The sequence below is a fragment of the Mauremys mutica genome, chromosome 5 (assembly GCF_020497125.1).
Source record: "Mauremys mutica isolate MM-2020 ecotype Southern chromosome 5, ASM2049712v1, whole genome shotgun sequence".
NCBI lineage: Eukaryota > Metazoa > Chordata > Testudines > Geoemydidae > Mauremys > Mauremys mutica.
This window is the reverse complement of record NC_059076.1, coordinates 69,740,824-69,756,691: the sequence shown is the minus strand read 5'-3', so window position 1 is coordinate 69,756,691 and position 15,868 is coordinate 69,740,824. Positions and strand designations below refer to the sequence as shown.

General features: G+C 40.6%; 1 protein-coding gene across 4 annotated transcripts in view; it reads right to left on the bottom strand.

Annotated features, from left to right (window-relative positions):
* NPY5R (neuropeptide Y receptor Y5) overlaps positions 1-15,868 on the bottom strand; it is a 55,563-nt gene continuing 39,695 nt past the window's right edge. The window contains exons 1-2 of one of the 4 annotated variants that reach the window (XM_045017401.1): positions 8,387-8,485; positions 1-1,818 (exon numbers count right to left, since the gene is read on the bottom strand). In XM_045017401.1, the coding sequence (XP_044873336.1) occupies positions 467-1,804 (1,338 nt within the window). In that variant the 5' untranslated portion in view covers positions 1,805-1,818; positions 8,387-8,485 and the 3' untranslated portion in view covers positions 1-466. Of the gene's footprint in view, positions 1,819-7,814; positions 8,144-8,386; positions 8,486-15,868 lie in introns of those variants that run through there. The other 3 variants (XM_045017398.1, XM_045017402.1, XM_045017399.1) reach the window with 3 other exon arrangements.

Genomic DNA, 15,868 nt, shown 5'->3' with positions numbered 1-15,868 from the left:
CAACAGAAATTTTTATTTTAAGAAGTGGTCAAAATAGTCTGATTCAATTAAACATTATTTAGCAATAATAATAATTTGCTGATTATAGCCTCATGATATTGATACTGAGATGAATGGACTCATTTTGTACATGAATTGTGAATTTAGAGTTCAGATATTTGTAAGGTACAGTTGAAACATTTGATTGAACTATTAAAATGATAATATGGTTTTGTACACTACACATGATTTCCTCCATACAATAGATAAACAAAAGACTAATATTACAATGTATCTGTATATTTCTGCTGTACATAAGAGGCATGTACAAACCATTCAGACCTAGAACTAACCATTCACACCTAAAGCTGCTAATCATTGCTAACAACTGATTCACACCTAAAACTGAATAAAAGATATTTTATACTTCAGTATGCTTATAGGCATAACATTGTTTGTTTTATATTTTATTGTAGAGCTTTTAAAATCATGATATTTGGTAGCATGGAATAAGAGACATCAAATCAGCTTTTATGCCATGGTTAAGGAACCCATATAAGATGGGATTCAGGCAGCAGGACATCATACCCAGTAAGTGACATATGCAGTATACTAATTTAAAATGCCTATTAGAAATAAGATTGGCATTAAAATCAGTGACAACATGGAAAAGGTGAAGAGGCATCCAACTGACAGCAAAAACTAAGATCAGTACTGTCAGTCTGCAGAAAACCCTCCGTGATCTTGTCTTAATTCGAGTGATGGATCGGGATACTGTAATCATGTCTTTCATCTCTGAATTTTCTTCTGGTTTCATCTCAAAGCAGATTGGTACCCCTGGTATGAACTTACTGGATGAAGAGAGCTGGCTTCTTTCTGTACCAGAGGTTTCTGGGAGTTCTCCAGAATTATTATCCTGATGACTCCGTAAAATAGCTGGCATCACACTGGCACTCTTTTTGCTATACTTTTTTCTGTGTTGTCCGACAAACGTACAGCTCCATCTAGAACTGCTGGAGAGTTGCACCTGAGATCTGCAACTCTTGGGTGGATGAAGTGTTAGGTTTATCATCTCATTTTCTTCAAATTTGTTTTCCTTGTTTGACAATCTGGAATTTACACTCCTGCAGACGCTGGTATGACTTACGGTTAAACAAACCAAGGGCAATATATACTGCATGAGTAATAAAGAAATAGTAAAGGCAATTCTATATGAATCAGATGGCCATGATTCAATACACAAATGCCTGCTGTTCAGTGTCTCTAAATTAACGGTTTCATGGAGATCTACAATTTTGTGGAAAACTGGCAGAGGGGAGCAAATTGTACAACTAAGAGCCCAGATAGTTGCTATTAAGAAATAGCCATGTTTTGCTGTTAAATTACTAGAAAGGGGATTTTTTATCATGTGGTATCTGACAACAGCAATAGAGATTAACATTAAAGTTGAAACCAGAACTGACACACATTGGAGGAAAGCCATAACATGGCACATGATTGCTCCAAACATCCACTGATCGAGCAGGACAGATGTTAATGTAAAAGGCGAACAAAACAGCACAACTAAAATGTCAGAAAAGGCTAGGTTTCCAATGAGAATGTTTATTATTGTGTTCAGCTTGCGTTTTATTAGAGCCATCAGTATAAGTAGATTTCCCATGAAGCCAGCAAGACTTATGAGTGTGTACAAGCCAATCAGAAAGTACCGTAAGTCATCTACGCTGCTCTTATAGTCTTCCCAGGCAGAAAAATCAGAACTCTTGATAGTAGCAGAGCTGTTCTCCTTAGTAAGCGTTGTGTTATAGTCTTTCAGTTCTAAATCCATATTACACAGTCCTGCTTAGAATCAGAAAGATGTTAATTAGCAACTGCAGAATAGATGACATTGGTGTTAATCAGAATTTAGAGAAACAACCATTTTCTTTATTGCTTCATTACATTTAAAAGTGCAGTAATATCATTATACTTTGCCCTAAATCCTGCATAATTATAAACCCTCACCAATTAATTGCCACAGTTCTTAGCATGTGTTTTATGCAGCCTACCTAGGCCCCAACCTTTGGATTCTCATATTTTGCACTTACAATTTAAAGCGTGGTGCAAATGAAGTAAACAATTAACAATGGTTTGCTGTTGGCCAGATTGTGGACCCTTTACTCATGAGTGATCAGCTATTTATCAAAGTAGTCCCTTTAGAGTCAAAGGGACTAGTCATTTGAATAACTGCTCACCATTGTGAATAAGGAGTTCATAATCTGGCTCTGTGCAATAATTGTACCCACCCATATACTATATTATTAGGGTATCTATTTCTGTTACATGACGATAAACTGCACTGGAGTGCTTAAAAATGCGTAATGTTTTGTTCCAGCTATATTCGCTATTTTCATAATAGGGAATTTCACCAGAAAAAGAATCTTTCAGAAAGTGTCAAACTATGGCCCTCACTGTTCCACAGAATTCAGTTCCCAGTGTGGCAATTTTTTAATTGTATAGCTGCTATACTCAAATTAATCTCCTTAATCCGGAAAATAGTATTTAATATATGTTAACAATAGATAGAGCCAAGTCCTGCAGATTCCACTGATTCAAAACTTCCATTGAAGTTACACAGAGTTTTGTCAGTAGAGGTGAAATAGAGAATTCTGGGTTAATACTAGCAGTCAGACAAATCCTAGCAAATCTCCCTTTTACTATAATGGGATCAGTGAAATTTCAGCACCATTGCAACAACATAGTTTGTTCTGTTATAGATTATTCTACACAGTTTTCAGGTATGTCCTCAAGGCACTGACAGGGACATCATCATCACCAGAAACCTCCTCTGGATCCTTCCTTGCCTGCTCTAGCAAATGAGAGATTGAAGTCTAGTGTATATGAGCCACTCAGTGATGCTTGCTGTCATTAAGATCAAGCATGCCATGTTTGAAGGATTCTTTTACTATGACTAGTGACTTCCACAAGAATCACTTATGGTGGCCTAGTGCTCCCCCTTGTGTCCTGCCCCATGGACATGAGGTGTACAGCCTGCTTCTGTCCAATCAGCGTAATGTGCACAATATGCCATTCTAGTGTATGCTCACAGCCTGTATCAAGACGTTGGAGTAAATGTTCAAGATCTACCTAAGTACCCATAGATGGTTGGTTGTTGCACAGAGCAGAAGGAATGTCCACTGATGCTTTGTGCTGTGGCTACAGTAATGGGCCATCAAAGACAGCTAGGTGTGCACTGAAATTGTACTGGTTCAGGTATAAACCTGCCTTAGAAGTCTGGAATCTCCCCTTCAGACCCTTTGATGAATACAAGGCAGTACTCTTATAGAAAAGGTGGACCACAAGGAAATCTCATGTATTGGGGGTGGGGGAGACCTAGCGATCTCCAAAATCAATAGACTATTGAACCAAAACCAGTATATCCTTCATTTCAGCTAAGTGTCAGTGGAAATATATTTAGTTTTGCCCCCAAAGGTCTGCATATTTGGATTAGTTATAAACACTAATGTTGCTGCTCTGACTTATGGGTTGATGTTGCCTTTTTTCTTTCTGAGAGAGGTCATGAACAGAACTGAAGTGATGTGGTGTGACATTACACCACATATTCTTCATAGAAATATGGTTATGATATGACTATGGCATAACTAAGGTATAAGCAAGATGGCTCATGTAAGATATCATTGGAAAGGTTATGATTTACTGAATATGATGATCTAATTGGTATGCATGTATCATTTCTGTATCTAAAGTTAGGGATATTGACTATGTAATAATTACAACTGTGTTTGTACTTGGGGGGAATGCCCACCAGACAGTAGGCAATCCTCCTGAATGACCCATTTAAGAAGAACAATAGAACTTTGAAGATGCTGCATTAACACTACAAGGTCAGGTGATAGAATCACCTGATGAAAAATACCCCATTGGATACTACTGGTACTTTTCCTTTGTAGGGGGATGGGGATCAAACAAAGGATTCCCGCCTTAGGTAAATCCTTTTTAAGGGTTGGGAAGAGGGTTGATCTAAACTCTCCTCTATTTCCTACCCAAGAAGAAGGACTGCTGAAAGAACCTGAAAGGACAAAGGAACTAACCTGAAGGGAAAGCAAGGATGAGTCCAGACTGAGACAGGAGTCCAGTCTGTAAGAAGAAATATCCGGAACTCTGAGCTACAGAAACTCTGCACCCTGCCTAATTCAACATTTAGGGTGAGAAATTACATTTTGTAACCTGTTTCTTTAGTGAATCAAACTTACTTTGTGTGTTTTGTTTTATTTGCTTAGTAATCTGCTTTGTTCTGTTTGCTATCCCTTATAATCACTTAAAATCTGTTTTTTGTAGTCAATAAATTTATTTCTTGTTTATAACATAACCCAGTTTGTGCAATTCGTATCTGGCGTGGGCAAGAAATTGTGCATCTCTCTTTTCACATTGAGGGACAGGGTGAATTTTTATGAGCTTGCGCGGTGCAGATTTTTCTGTACAGTACAAGACAGTATAACTTTGGGTCTGCACTCCAAGGGAGGTGGACAGCTGAGTGCTGGGGCAAGTCCCTTAAGCTGATCTTAGTGTCTGTGTCTTTCTGCAGCTGGGTGTGGCCCTGCCTGTGTGTGCTAGAGGAGGCTTAAGAGCCTGGCTCAGCAAGACAGGGTAAAGGGGGCCCAGGCTGGCAGAAAAGGAAGGCTCAGTGGTATCCCAGTACACCAGGTGGCACCTTAACGGAGGGCAACCCATCACAGTGGTACTCCTACTTAAGGATGAAGACAGAAAAGTATCACTGCCAGCTGTGGGAGAGTAGAATAACAGAGTGGAAAGAGGGAGACATTTGGGTTGGTCTATACCTTAAAATTAGATCAACCTAGCTATATCACTCAGGACTGTGAAAAATTTCACAACCTGTGTGATGTAGTTAGGTCAACCTAACACCCACTGTAAATGCAGCTAGGTCAACAGAAGAATTCTTCCATCGACCTATCATCTCTTGAGGGGGTGGTTTTAGACAGGGCAGAAAAAACCCTTCTGCCACTGTATTAAGTTTCTATGCTTCAGCTTTGACACTGTAGTGCTTGTAGTGAATATGTATGTACCCAGAGTCAATTTGCATGCACGAGCACTGCTTGCCTCTCCCAGAAATAATGATTCAGTACATATATTGGAACTGGTGGGTATTTTACTAAGCTTGGGCTGCAAAAGCTGTTTGTTTTGCTGCATGCTGGTCACGCAAGAAATGGGTGGGGGATTGTTATAGAGATGATTCAGTAAAGAGGCAGTTGCCAGTTTCTGTGGGTTTCTACCCTGACTCACAACACTTACACAGAGTGTCTTGATCTTGAGTGCTATTAGCTGAATGAAGCTGAAAATGCTTCTCCACCATACTGCTGGTTTTCAGCCCACAATCACACAATAACATGCCACTGATGTTATTTGGACTTTTGCTCTTACTGAGGCTTCTCTCTTGCTGCTTGGTATTAGCAGAAACTTCTACTGCTGGGATTTGTTATCCCTCTCTGGCCCTATTCTTGTCAATGACATCCAGTGAGACTTTCAATAAGACTTAGGTGCCAGTCACTTTCAAAAATGGAACTTAGGCTCCTAAATCACTAAGGTGATTTTGAAAATGTTTCCCTTCATCATATTTAAAGTGAGGTTCCAACCTGAACAGTGACTGTAAAAACAGTATCTTGGGGTTCCATACTCCTTGTGTCTCATTGGTTTCCTATCAACTTTGCTTTATAGTCACCATTCATCGTGAAAAAAATGTACTTTAAAGTAAGAAAATACATTATGAACCAAGAAGATCCTCATGACATCTTCCTGAACCATGTTCACCTATGTCCAGCTGTGTATCTTAATTTTCATCTTCCTCTGATGAGCACTTTAGTCAAATTGTTTCTCCCCCAAGTTATGTTTTTAGGAAGAGTTTTGTGGGGGGAGGAGGGAGAAGGTTTTTTTTTAAACAATTTAAACTAATCTAAAGCCTTAAAATGGCACAAGGAGCTTAAACCACTGTCCTGTCTGAGCTCAGTTTAAGATATAAAGTGATCTAACTTTATATTGGTTTAACATGTCTGAAGTGGATTATGTTCATTATTCCACTTTAAGGCCTGTTATTGGTTTAAAATGCAAAAAGCAAAAAATCCATAAATCATAATTTTGGAGGATGGAAGAACTCTGTGTAAGCTTGCAAGCTTGTCTCTTTCACCAACAGAGGTTGGTCTAGTAAAAGATATTACCCACCTTGTCTCTTTAATATCCTGGGAACAACACTGCAAACACAATGTTAACCCTGTATAGTTAAGCATCCAGAAGCTAAGAAATACAAATGTTGAACATATAACTTTAATGCTGCCCTGTTGCATATAGGTATTATAATAATCCACAATTACTTAATCATTGCCTATCTAAGCTCCTAGAAACACTGAAATATATTATATTGGATAAAAAAATGTCATGTAATTACAGACTGTGTCATAATGCCTATATGCAACAAAGGAGAGTTAAGGCTGTGCATTTACAAAACGCAGATTAAAGAGGTAGAGCTGCCACTGCAACTGTTCCAATTCTTTTATAATTAGTACATTCAACAGTACACTTCAGTTTAAGAACCTTTGAGCTCTGAAAAAAAGAGTAAGAGCACTTCAGAACGCCAGACAAGTGTTTCATCATATGTTAATGATGAAAAGATTACTTGTCTCTCTTAAAGTGGCCATTATTGATAAAAGATAATACATATTACAGAATTCTTCTGGAAAAACAACAATATGGCTTCCCACAGTAGGCAAATAATCTATTCATTAAAAATAGGATTATACCTCCAAATTCGGAGAAGTGTGATATACCATAAATTAGTACCTCACTGATCAGTAAAGCAAGCCTAACATATTATTAAAGTATATGCTACTGAGCACAAAGTGTAACAAACGTCTAGATAAACAACTAAACAAACACTGAAGACCTTACAATTTAAGATTTGTAACATGCTTTTCTTTATTTTTCTAGAGGGAGGCATTTTGGATTGTGCCAGCTAATACAATATATTATATTTATCCTCCAGCAATCAACTAAAGTATATTATTAGTTACTTAGACAAAATGCTAATTTCATTAAGCATAGATTTTCAATGATCCTCAGTGGAGTATTGCCAAAGTATAATTGGTTAAAAACAAAAGAATTAATTTCAAAGAATCACAGAGTTAGAGATGGCAAACACGTGCTCATTCCAGTTGGTCATTTCTCATGTTCTGTAAGCATGTCAGAGGTAAATTATTCCTCAAAATGTAAAACATGAATGCCAGAATATTTATGTTTAAAGGGCATTGCATTAAGTATAATTCAGCAACGTGGGAGGTGTTCGATAATATTTATTTCCATTTCAAGGGATATTGAATCACTACCTAGCCACACTTGGGAAAAGTCCTTAACTGGATACTATCTGCTCTAAAAGGTATGTGCACTACATTCCATTAAAGCGATTATAAATAAGGAACAGAGATTTCCCTCTAGCAGCCTGGCTCCTAAACTGCACCTGGGTTCGTTCAGCGTGGAGCTAGCCCCGCCTGGGTGCCTTTGCAGCAGCCCAGGTCGGGCAGTGCCCGGCAGCAGACGGGCTCTGAGCGGCCATCGGGGCGCTGACACCGGCTGGTTCTTGCAGACGTGGGGCTGAAAAGCGAGCGCTCCCCTTGCGGGCCCTTCCCGGGGTACTTCTCAGCTGCAGATGCTGGGCCAGATCCGCCTCCCATCGCACCAATGGGACTGCCAGGGGGGCCGCCGCGGTGGCTTCTCCTCCCGCCCCCTGACCGCGCCCCGCTCAGCAGCTGCGGGGCGAGGGCTTCGTACTGTACCTGCCGCCTGAGCCTCTGCCTGCAGCGCCCGCGGGGAGGGCGAGGCCCGGCTCCTCTCTCTCCCGGCGCCTGGCAGCAGGGGGCGGTCGCTGCGCTGCGCGGTGGAGGGACCCTGCTCCGGGGCGCTAGTGGCCCGCGCTGCGGAGAGAGCCTGGCCCAGGAGAAGGGGCGAGCTGCGGACAGGCGGACCCGGCACCCGAGCCCCTGTAGCGACCGTGGCCCAGGTCCTCTCCTCCGCGCTGCTGGCGGGCGGCGACCCAGAGCCGGGGCCGGTGGGGACAGAGCGCTGCCGCCTCCCCTGCCCGCTGCCCAGTGCCAGCCACACGCGGCGCGAAGTGCTGCCGCGCGGCTAACTTCAGCCCCCCTCGCGCCCCCGCCTTCCCCGGCCCCCTCCCCAGTGATTTCCTCTTAAGGTGGCCGGGGGGCTGGCTGCTCAGCCTGCCTCGCCGCTTACAGAAGCCAAACCCAGCAGCGAGACCAGCAGTATCTTGTCTGAACCCGGAGTCACTCCATCGAGCTCGGGGGAGTCACTCCGCATCACTTACACCTGTATAACTGAGATCACAACCTACCGGAGGTCGAGTCATTCGGGGACCATTCGGTATCCCTTTAATCCCGACAAACGGTACTAAATACGATGCAGCGTATGCATCCTCCCCGAGCCAGTTCACTCCTAGCCATTCAGATGCTCCTAAGCCCAGCTAGTTAATTTAACTCCCCCCCCCCCGCACCTGCTATCCAATAATGTTCATGTAGCCTCACATTTCTGATCGGCGAGTCTTATAGAAGCCAATGATTTATCGATTTTTTAATGGAGAATAATTAATATCCATGAACCATACTATCCCAAAGTCCTCAGAGCGGCTTTCCTAGCAGACAGTTTATCGCTGCTGGAATCCTGGAGAAAGAGCAAAGAGCAATGAACCGTTTTACATGTGCGAAACACCGCCTCGGGGATGGTTTCTGAGCTGAAGGCTGTGTCTTTGTCTGACAGAAGCGTGGGCGTTGGGGGTAAGAATGGGTGATGGGAGGATTAAGATAGAGAGAAAAGAAGCAGTGCTACTAGACTCCCTGAATCCATCTCCAGGTGAACCACCGGGGACTGGGAGGAGTAGGGGGGAGCATTCTTGAAACATTGGCTATCCTGCCCGTTTTTACGTTCATAAGTGTGTGAAAGTGTGGGAAGCGGCAGCCAGGGCCCGCATTGCAGAGGGTTTAAAAAGTGATACAATATTTTTAAAGATAACAAGTGATTTAATTTCGGTCGGATTTAGTAGGTATTAGGAAACATACAAAGTCCCTTTTAATTCGGACGAGCAAAAATCAAAATGACAAATCAATCCACGAGGTTAAACTGGACATCTACCTTTTCAATGTTTCAGATAACTCAGGTTTTGTATGCAATTGTGCACGTACTAACTAGCTCCAGCGCTGCTCCTTATGGAAAGTGCTTGAACTTTGTCTCCTTACTTGGATGTTGCTTCCCATGGAGTGATCAGGTCTGTTTGCCTTCTTTCTATAATCTCCAGAGTGATATTTGTAAGGTCTTCCTATTTTACTGATAGATCTTTATGTAATCTGCAATTTGGTATTCCAGTTTACACACAGATCACAACTACTGGAGGTGTATTTCAGCAGGAGCTCTATAATCATGAGAGAGACTAAGCGAATTTGAAATAGGTCAGACGCCAACAAAACATTTTGAGCCTCCCTCTTAGGTTTTATCGTCATATTTGCATGCATAGCAGAGAGAGGGAATGCAGCTATTTAAAAACATGATATAATAGAAGGTATAAAAATGGCAGATCTGTGCTGTACACTAGTTAGTAAATAGGTCTGAAGTTGAAATATTGTAACTTGGAGAATACCACAATAAAAGGGAGAGTTTTGCATAAATATCTTCCAAACAAGAACATCCTTGCCTAGAAATAATATAAAGGCTGGATCTAGTCCCTGTTGATGTTGATAGGAGTTTTTGCCATTCCCCCTTGTTGGAACAGGATCAGGCCTAATTTAGTTTATTGGGGAATCTTGACAAACTATTTCATGCAATATTTGTTTCCTGTAAGTTTCAAGATTACTCCTTGTCAAAACTTCATACAGTGGTTTTGATCTGAAGCTATTGAAACTGTAAACAAATCCTACACCATAGACTCAGTAGGTCATTCTCAGCTAGGACCATAGTTCACTTATTTTGCTAAAACAGAATGTATTGTATATTGTAGGAGATAAGTAATCTGGAAACTCACCAGTAACAAGGTAATCACAGCAGGATGATTGGTACAGTTTTAGCCTGCATTTTCTTGGTTTGGACAGTTCAGAATTTTAATACTAATTTGAAGATACTTTTAATGATTTGATTTTCACTGTTTTCAGTACTTCTAGAAGAGTATGGGAGTTGGTGGACTCTGCATAACAACATTGGCTTACTATAGAAATAAATAATGCAGTCCTTACAGAGGAAAAACTGTATTCCCCTCAAAGGGAGAGTTCTGGCTGACCAAGGATCTAGCCCAAGACAGGACATGTTTAAGTGACTATTATTTTTAAAATTGTAACATTTCCTTTTGAAGTGTAGGGTCTGTCATGGGATGAGACATTAAGAGGCCAAATTCTGCTAGTCATATGGAGTATTTCAAGCACTCTGCAAGAAGTCTCACTGATCACAATGGAACAATAATGGGAGGAGTAAGTTAGGTGCAACACAGTTTCAGTAAGAGTGATAGAATCTGGCCCTACAGTGAAGCCCCTTTTAGTGGCAGTCCAGGTGAAAATTAAAGATCCAAAAGCACTTTTTGGAAAGAACAGGGAATATCCCCACTGTCCTAACCAGCATTCCTTCCTTTTCTCAATAGATCAGCTTTTCATGTTGAAGTCTGTATGTCAGCTATTTCTACAAATATATTAGCTTTTCCATTCTCTTACAGTCACTACACTATCAATATTTAATACTGTGCTGAACACAAACCTTTGGTATAACTACAGTTTGAAAAGCTTTACCATATAAAAGCAAATGGTCATACCTCCCAGACCATAATGAAACTGAAAATGCCAATACAGGGGCAAATCCTGCTCAATTGACGCATATGAGTAGTCTCTTCAGTGTAATACACAAGTGAGCACAATTTGTTCCATATTATTCTGTTTTCCTCCAGATTATTCATACAGAGCAAAATCCATTCTACATGCAGAAAGCCTGAGTAATCAGTCTCTGTGCAGGTGGAGTGCAGCGGGGTCCCAGAAGTGAAATCCAATCCCACAACCAATGGTTTGTGAGTGGGGTTGCCCCAAACCACCTCCTATCACTTCACACATTGCTCTGAGTCTGTTATTTTAGTACAAGTTTCTCATCAGACTCTGAAATGTCTCCTTCACTCTGGGAGTATATTAAGATTTTAGGGCCTAACTTTTAGAGGTGCTGAATACTCAAAGCTCCAGCTCAAGTCAATAAGATCTGCAAGTGCTCAGTGTCTGTGACAATCCGGCCTTAAATTAGTAATTGTCAGAATTCTCTGGCATACAATCACCCTGAGTCAGATCCTAATGTCATTACGAAGTCTGCTTCTAGTGTAGCAGTAATCCATCAGCAAGACATTTTGACAGCAAGACATTTTGAAAATTTGGAATGAATTAAAAAACAATTACAACTTTATGATTTGATATGATATATAAGGAAGTTATATACAGTATCTCTGTTGTTTGAAAATACTGCTTTCCACAGGATAACTTGATTGTCCATGCCATCTCTTCCCTTCTTCTCTCTCCTCTTCTTCCCTCCAAAATGCATGTATTTAAAAAAATCCTACAGGTTATTTGTGCCTCCATTTGTGCCTCTTCCCTTTCCAAAAAGACAGTGTAAGCCAAATTCCTTCCTTATATAAAACAATCAGTGATGAGCCTGGACAGCAGCAAGAAAGGTGGCTTTGTGAAATACAATTGTGACATCCGTGCATGTCAGGATGTGTCACAGTGAACTGGCATAACATATGGCAGAGACCATTTTAGTACCTTCTGTTTACCATCCTCCAAAGATACTAGTGGAATGGAAACATGAGATTATATGATGAAACTGCGTCATTTGTTTCCCCCTCAAATACAGAACATAAATATGTCTGAACACTTCTGCATTGTCTGCATTATTATTGACCATTCTACCATATCCATCTAGCAATGGACCAACACCACTTTTAGGATTTGTTTTGTTACCATTAATTTAAAAAAAACCTCCTTATTGTACTTAACTCTTCTGACCACAGAGTTCACCTTGTATTCCTTGGCTTCCCTTATCAATTTGCTATAATGTCTAACTTCTGCTTTATACCCATGACTATCAATTTTCCCTTTCTTCCATTTGTTATATATTTTTATTATTTTGTTTTTGACAGCTGCCTTCACTTCCCCTTTAAACCAGATTATTTATTTATTTATTTATTTATTTAGCAGTACAGTCTTCTTCCTCAAATGTGGGATCTTGTAAGGATGAGTCTAAATGAGTCTGCTTCACCATAAAGCATAAGAGGTTGTTTCTGCTCAATGCTTATTCCTGCAGCTCTGATCACTCTTGTGACTCCAGCCTTGTTCCTGTCTGGTTCCAGCTTGCTAGAACCCTGCTCTGACCCTTGGCTTGTCTCCTGGCTCCAGCTCTGACCCTTGGCACTGACTCCTGTTTCCTATTTCTGGCTCTACTCACTAGGCTGGGCAACAGTTCTAACCACTAGATCCTGGTCCGTCGTTTGTGGGGGTAGACTAGGGCTCCAGCACAGCAGAGGGTAGTATTTAGTCCTATAACAGAGTGCATATAATTTAGTCATTCGAACACTGCTGCTGACAAAGCCCCGATTCACTCTAATGGTAACAGGAGCAGGTTCAGTAATACATGTGAACAATACACAGTTGTGCAACAAAAGCCTTGCAGACATATGAAAGTAGAAGCATATGCTCATTATTGCAAAATGAAAACAATAAACATAAAGTTTAAAAAATCTTTGCAAAAAAGAGTGACATTTCTATTCAGAGCACTTTCAACCTCAAAGACAGGTTTTTTGCACATAGAAAAGGATCACACAAAACTCTCCAGGTATCCCTTAACTCGCTCTATTGTATTTGAGTATTGCAGAGCATTGCACTAAAAGGTGATTTGTGTAACATTTGTGCTGCAGTATCTGGGCAAAACAAAATAAATGACAGAGGATGTCATCACCTTAATTTTGATATTTTCTTTTTCTTTAATACATCCTTTACAATATTTTGGGATATACAAATAGATTATGATGTCTGGATTGGTCAACAGGCAAGCTAGTAATATTGCTTTCCTAATGGCTCTATAACAACTGTTACTCCTCCTTCAATGTTAAATTATTATTTTATGAAAGGTTGTTATATTTTATCTGTTCAGTACTGTTTTTCTAGGTAGGGTGTTTGCATACTATATGTTTTGTTGCAGAAAGTCAATTACTAGAAAATAAACAATAATATTTGCAGCTCATGATTTCTTTGGTGTACTGAGATAATGTACTCCCTAGAGAAGTCTGAATATATTATTTTACTGAACTACTGCTTGGCTATTTTGTTGTTTCAGTATTCTTGTGTCCTTCCCATGGCTAGCAATAAGAAAGAATTATTGGGGAATTGTTTGACCTCTTTGTGAACCAGGGAGTTTGAGCTGGAAAGTGCTATTAGTGCTGGCACTAGAGAAATATAGTTAGAATGGATAAGAGGACTTCTAAAGTCTGAGTTCATTTCATAAGGCAAGTATACTATGTCTATATATTATGGAACATTTACTTTACAACACATATTACGAGTCTGAAAAGAAAACATCTCTGCTTTATAAGGTGAGTCCTGATTATTCCTGTTTTGGGGTTTTTTTAGTGCCCCACATGTGTTTTAGGTGTTTCAGCGAGGAAAGCTATAATCCCTGTCCAGTAGAGTTTACAGTCTAAATTTAATGCATAAAACAGCATGTGGGGGTGACAAAAGAGTAAGCTTGGGGGAGGGGCGTGTAACATGAGGTAGGACAAGGGTTATAGCAATATAAGATGCCTTTGAAAGATATTGCAGGGTACAAAAGTTAAGAACTACAGCCCTAACTCAATGGTTCTTAACACATGGGAAGCAGTAACACTAGTTTTGGTACTATAAGCCTTTGGGATTGTACTCCAATGAATTATATTTTGGGACTTCCAAAGTACTGCACAAATCTTACTTAATTAAACCTGGACACTCCACTGTATGGTAGATATGGGAATGGGATGAAGGATGGCCTTGTACTTAAAACTCAGGACTGGGACTCAAGGATTCCTAGTTCTGTTGCCAACTCTGTAGTAGACTTGCTGTGTGATACTGGGCAATCCTTCAAGGTCCTTGTAAACTTGCCCCCACTTGCATAGTGCTGAGCATCAGGAACTGCCATTGCATTGACTTCATTGTGAGTTCACAGCACTCAGTCATTGCAGGAGCCAATCTTTAATCTCTATTGACTTCAGTTTTCTCATGTGTAAAATGAAGATACTAATAGTCACCAATTACAAAAGGGATGGTGCGAGGATTGGTTCATCCATGTTTATAAAGTGCACTGAGATCGTTGGATGGAAGGTTCAATAGAAACAAAGTATTACGGATTACTTCCTGTACTACAGAAGTGTAGCTACCTCAGAGGTGAAACATTGCAGCTGACAGTAACAATATGCAGTATAAGATTGGAAAACAAGAAGCAAAGAGTCTCTCATACAATTGAAACTGCAGGGATTTTTTTTTAGATAAGACAAATGTAATTTCTCTAACACCACTACTCAGAACTAGGAATGTGTAAGTAGGCTCATCCCTTGCCTCTGGCACCTGTTGGTAGTCAAAGTGCTGGGGTTGTGCATGAGACACTAAAGCTTACATTTTTTTTTAAATAATGTAAGGTGGGGGAGGATGGGCATGAGCCTCACAGAGAAGCAATTAAGTGGTGGGAGCCTCCTGGTGCAGGAGGAACAGGGGGAAGATAGAAGAAAGTGGTCCCTTCCATTTTAGACTGGCAACTCTCTCACTCCTTTTAAAAAATCTGTAAAATTGGCACTGACCCTACCCACGAATAGTATCACAGGCTCTTCAATGACCAGTGGTCAGACCCTCAGTTTACAGATCCTGAAGGGGCCATTGTCTCAGAAAGAAAAGCATTATCTAGGGAATGCCAGTACTAATGTCCCCTTCAACAGCTGGGCTTCCCTGTCTGAGTACTGGCCAGCCCTACTCTGCTCAGCTGAGAAACATGGGGGCTCCTGGCAGTTATAGCTGTAGGTTTAGCTTAGCCACAAGCCTCAGTACCGGTCCCTGATTTCTTCTTATACTAAGCCAGGCCTCCCATTTACTGGTAATATTGTATTAATTAATGTAATGAAATTACTACTGTAATGATGATAGCATAATAATAATCATCACCCGACATTTTTCGACAAGGCAAGTCACACAAAAATTGCAGAGTGCCATCCTAATGAATTTAAGTCACTGGAAAACCCAGGATCTCAGCTTTCTAGTCATTCCAGACTTAAGTGAAATTCACCAGTGTTTGCAAGCTACATGGTAGTTGTGGTGATTTTTAAAAATTAAATACAAGTTTAATTGTATGACTTTTCTGAGACTCTCCACTAGGTCCTAAAATCTTCCAGGTTCTGAGGCTTGAATGCTACTACTACAACCCTTAAGCAGCAGTGCTTTGTTGTTGAGTTCATGGGGTGAGAAGTGGGAAAGGTGAGCAGAACTAGCCAGGTGCATCCTGTATTCAAATATCTGATCAAACTTGGAGTTTTTACAATACATGCAGGAGCTGCCTAGGGCAATGGTTCTCCAATTTTTCCTTCTACGTATCATATTATGAGGATAGTTCTACCCTTTCATGGCCTATTTCTCTTCCCTATCCCCCAGCCATCCCACTGATGAATTGTCATGATGTTCCGGCATTCAGGAAGATCCAACAGACCAAAATCTGAGAAATGCTGAGTTAGGGCAAAGCAGGACTACATAAAGCTGTGAAACGTACTTGCAGAAAGTCATACATTCACTGAATCTAA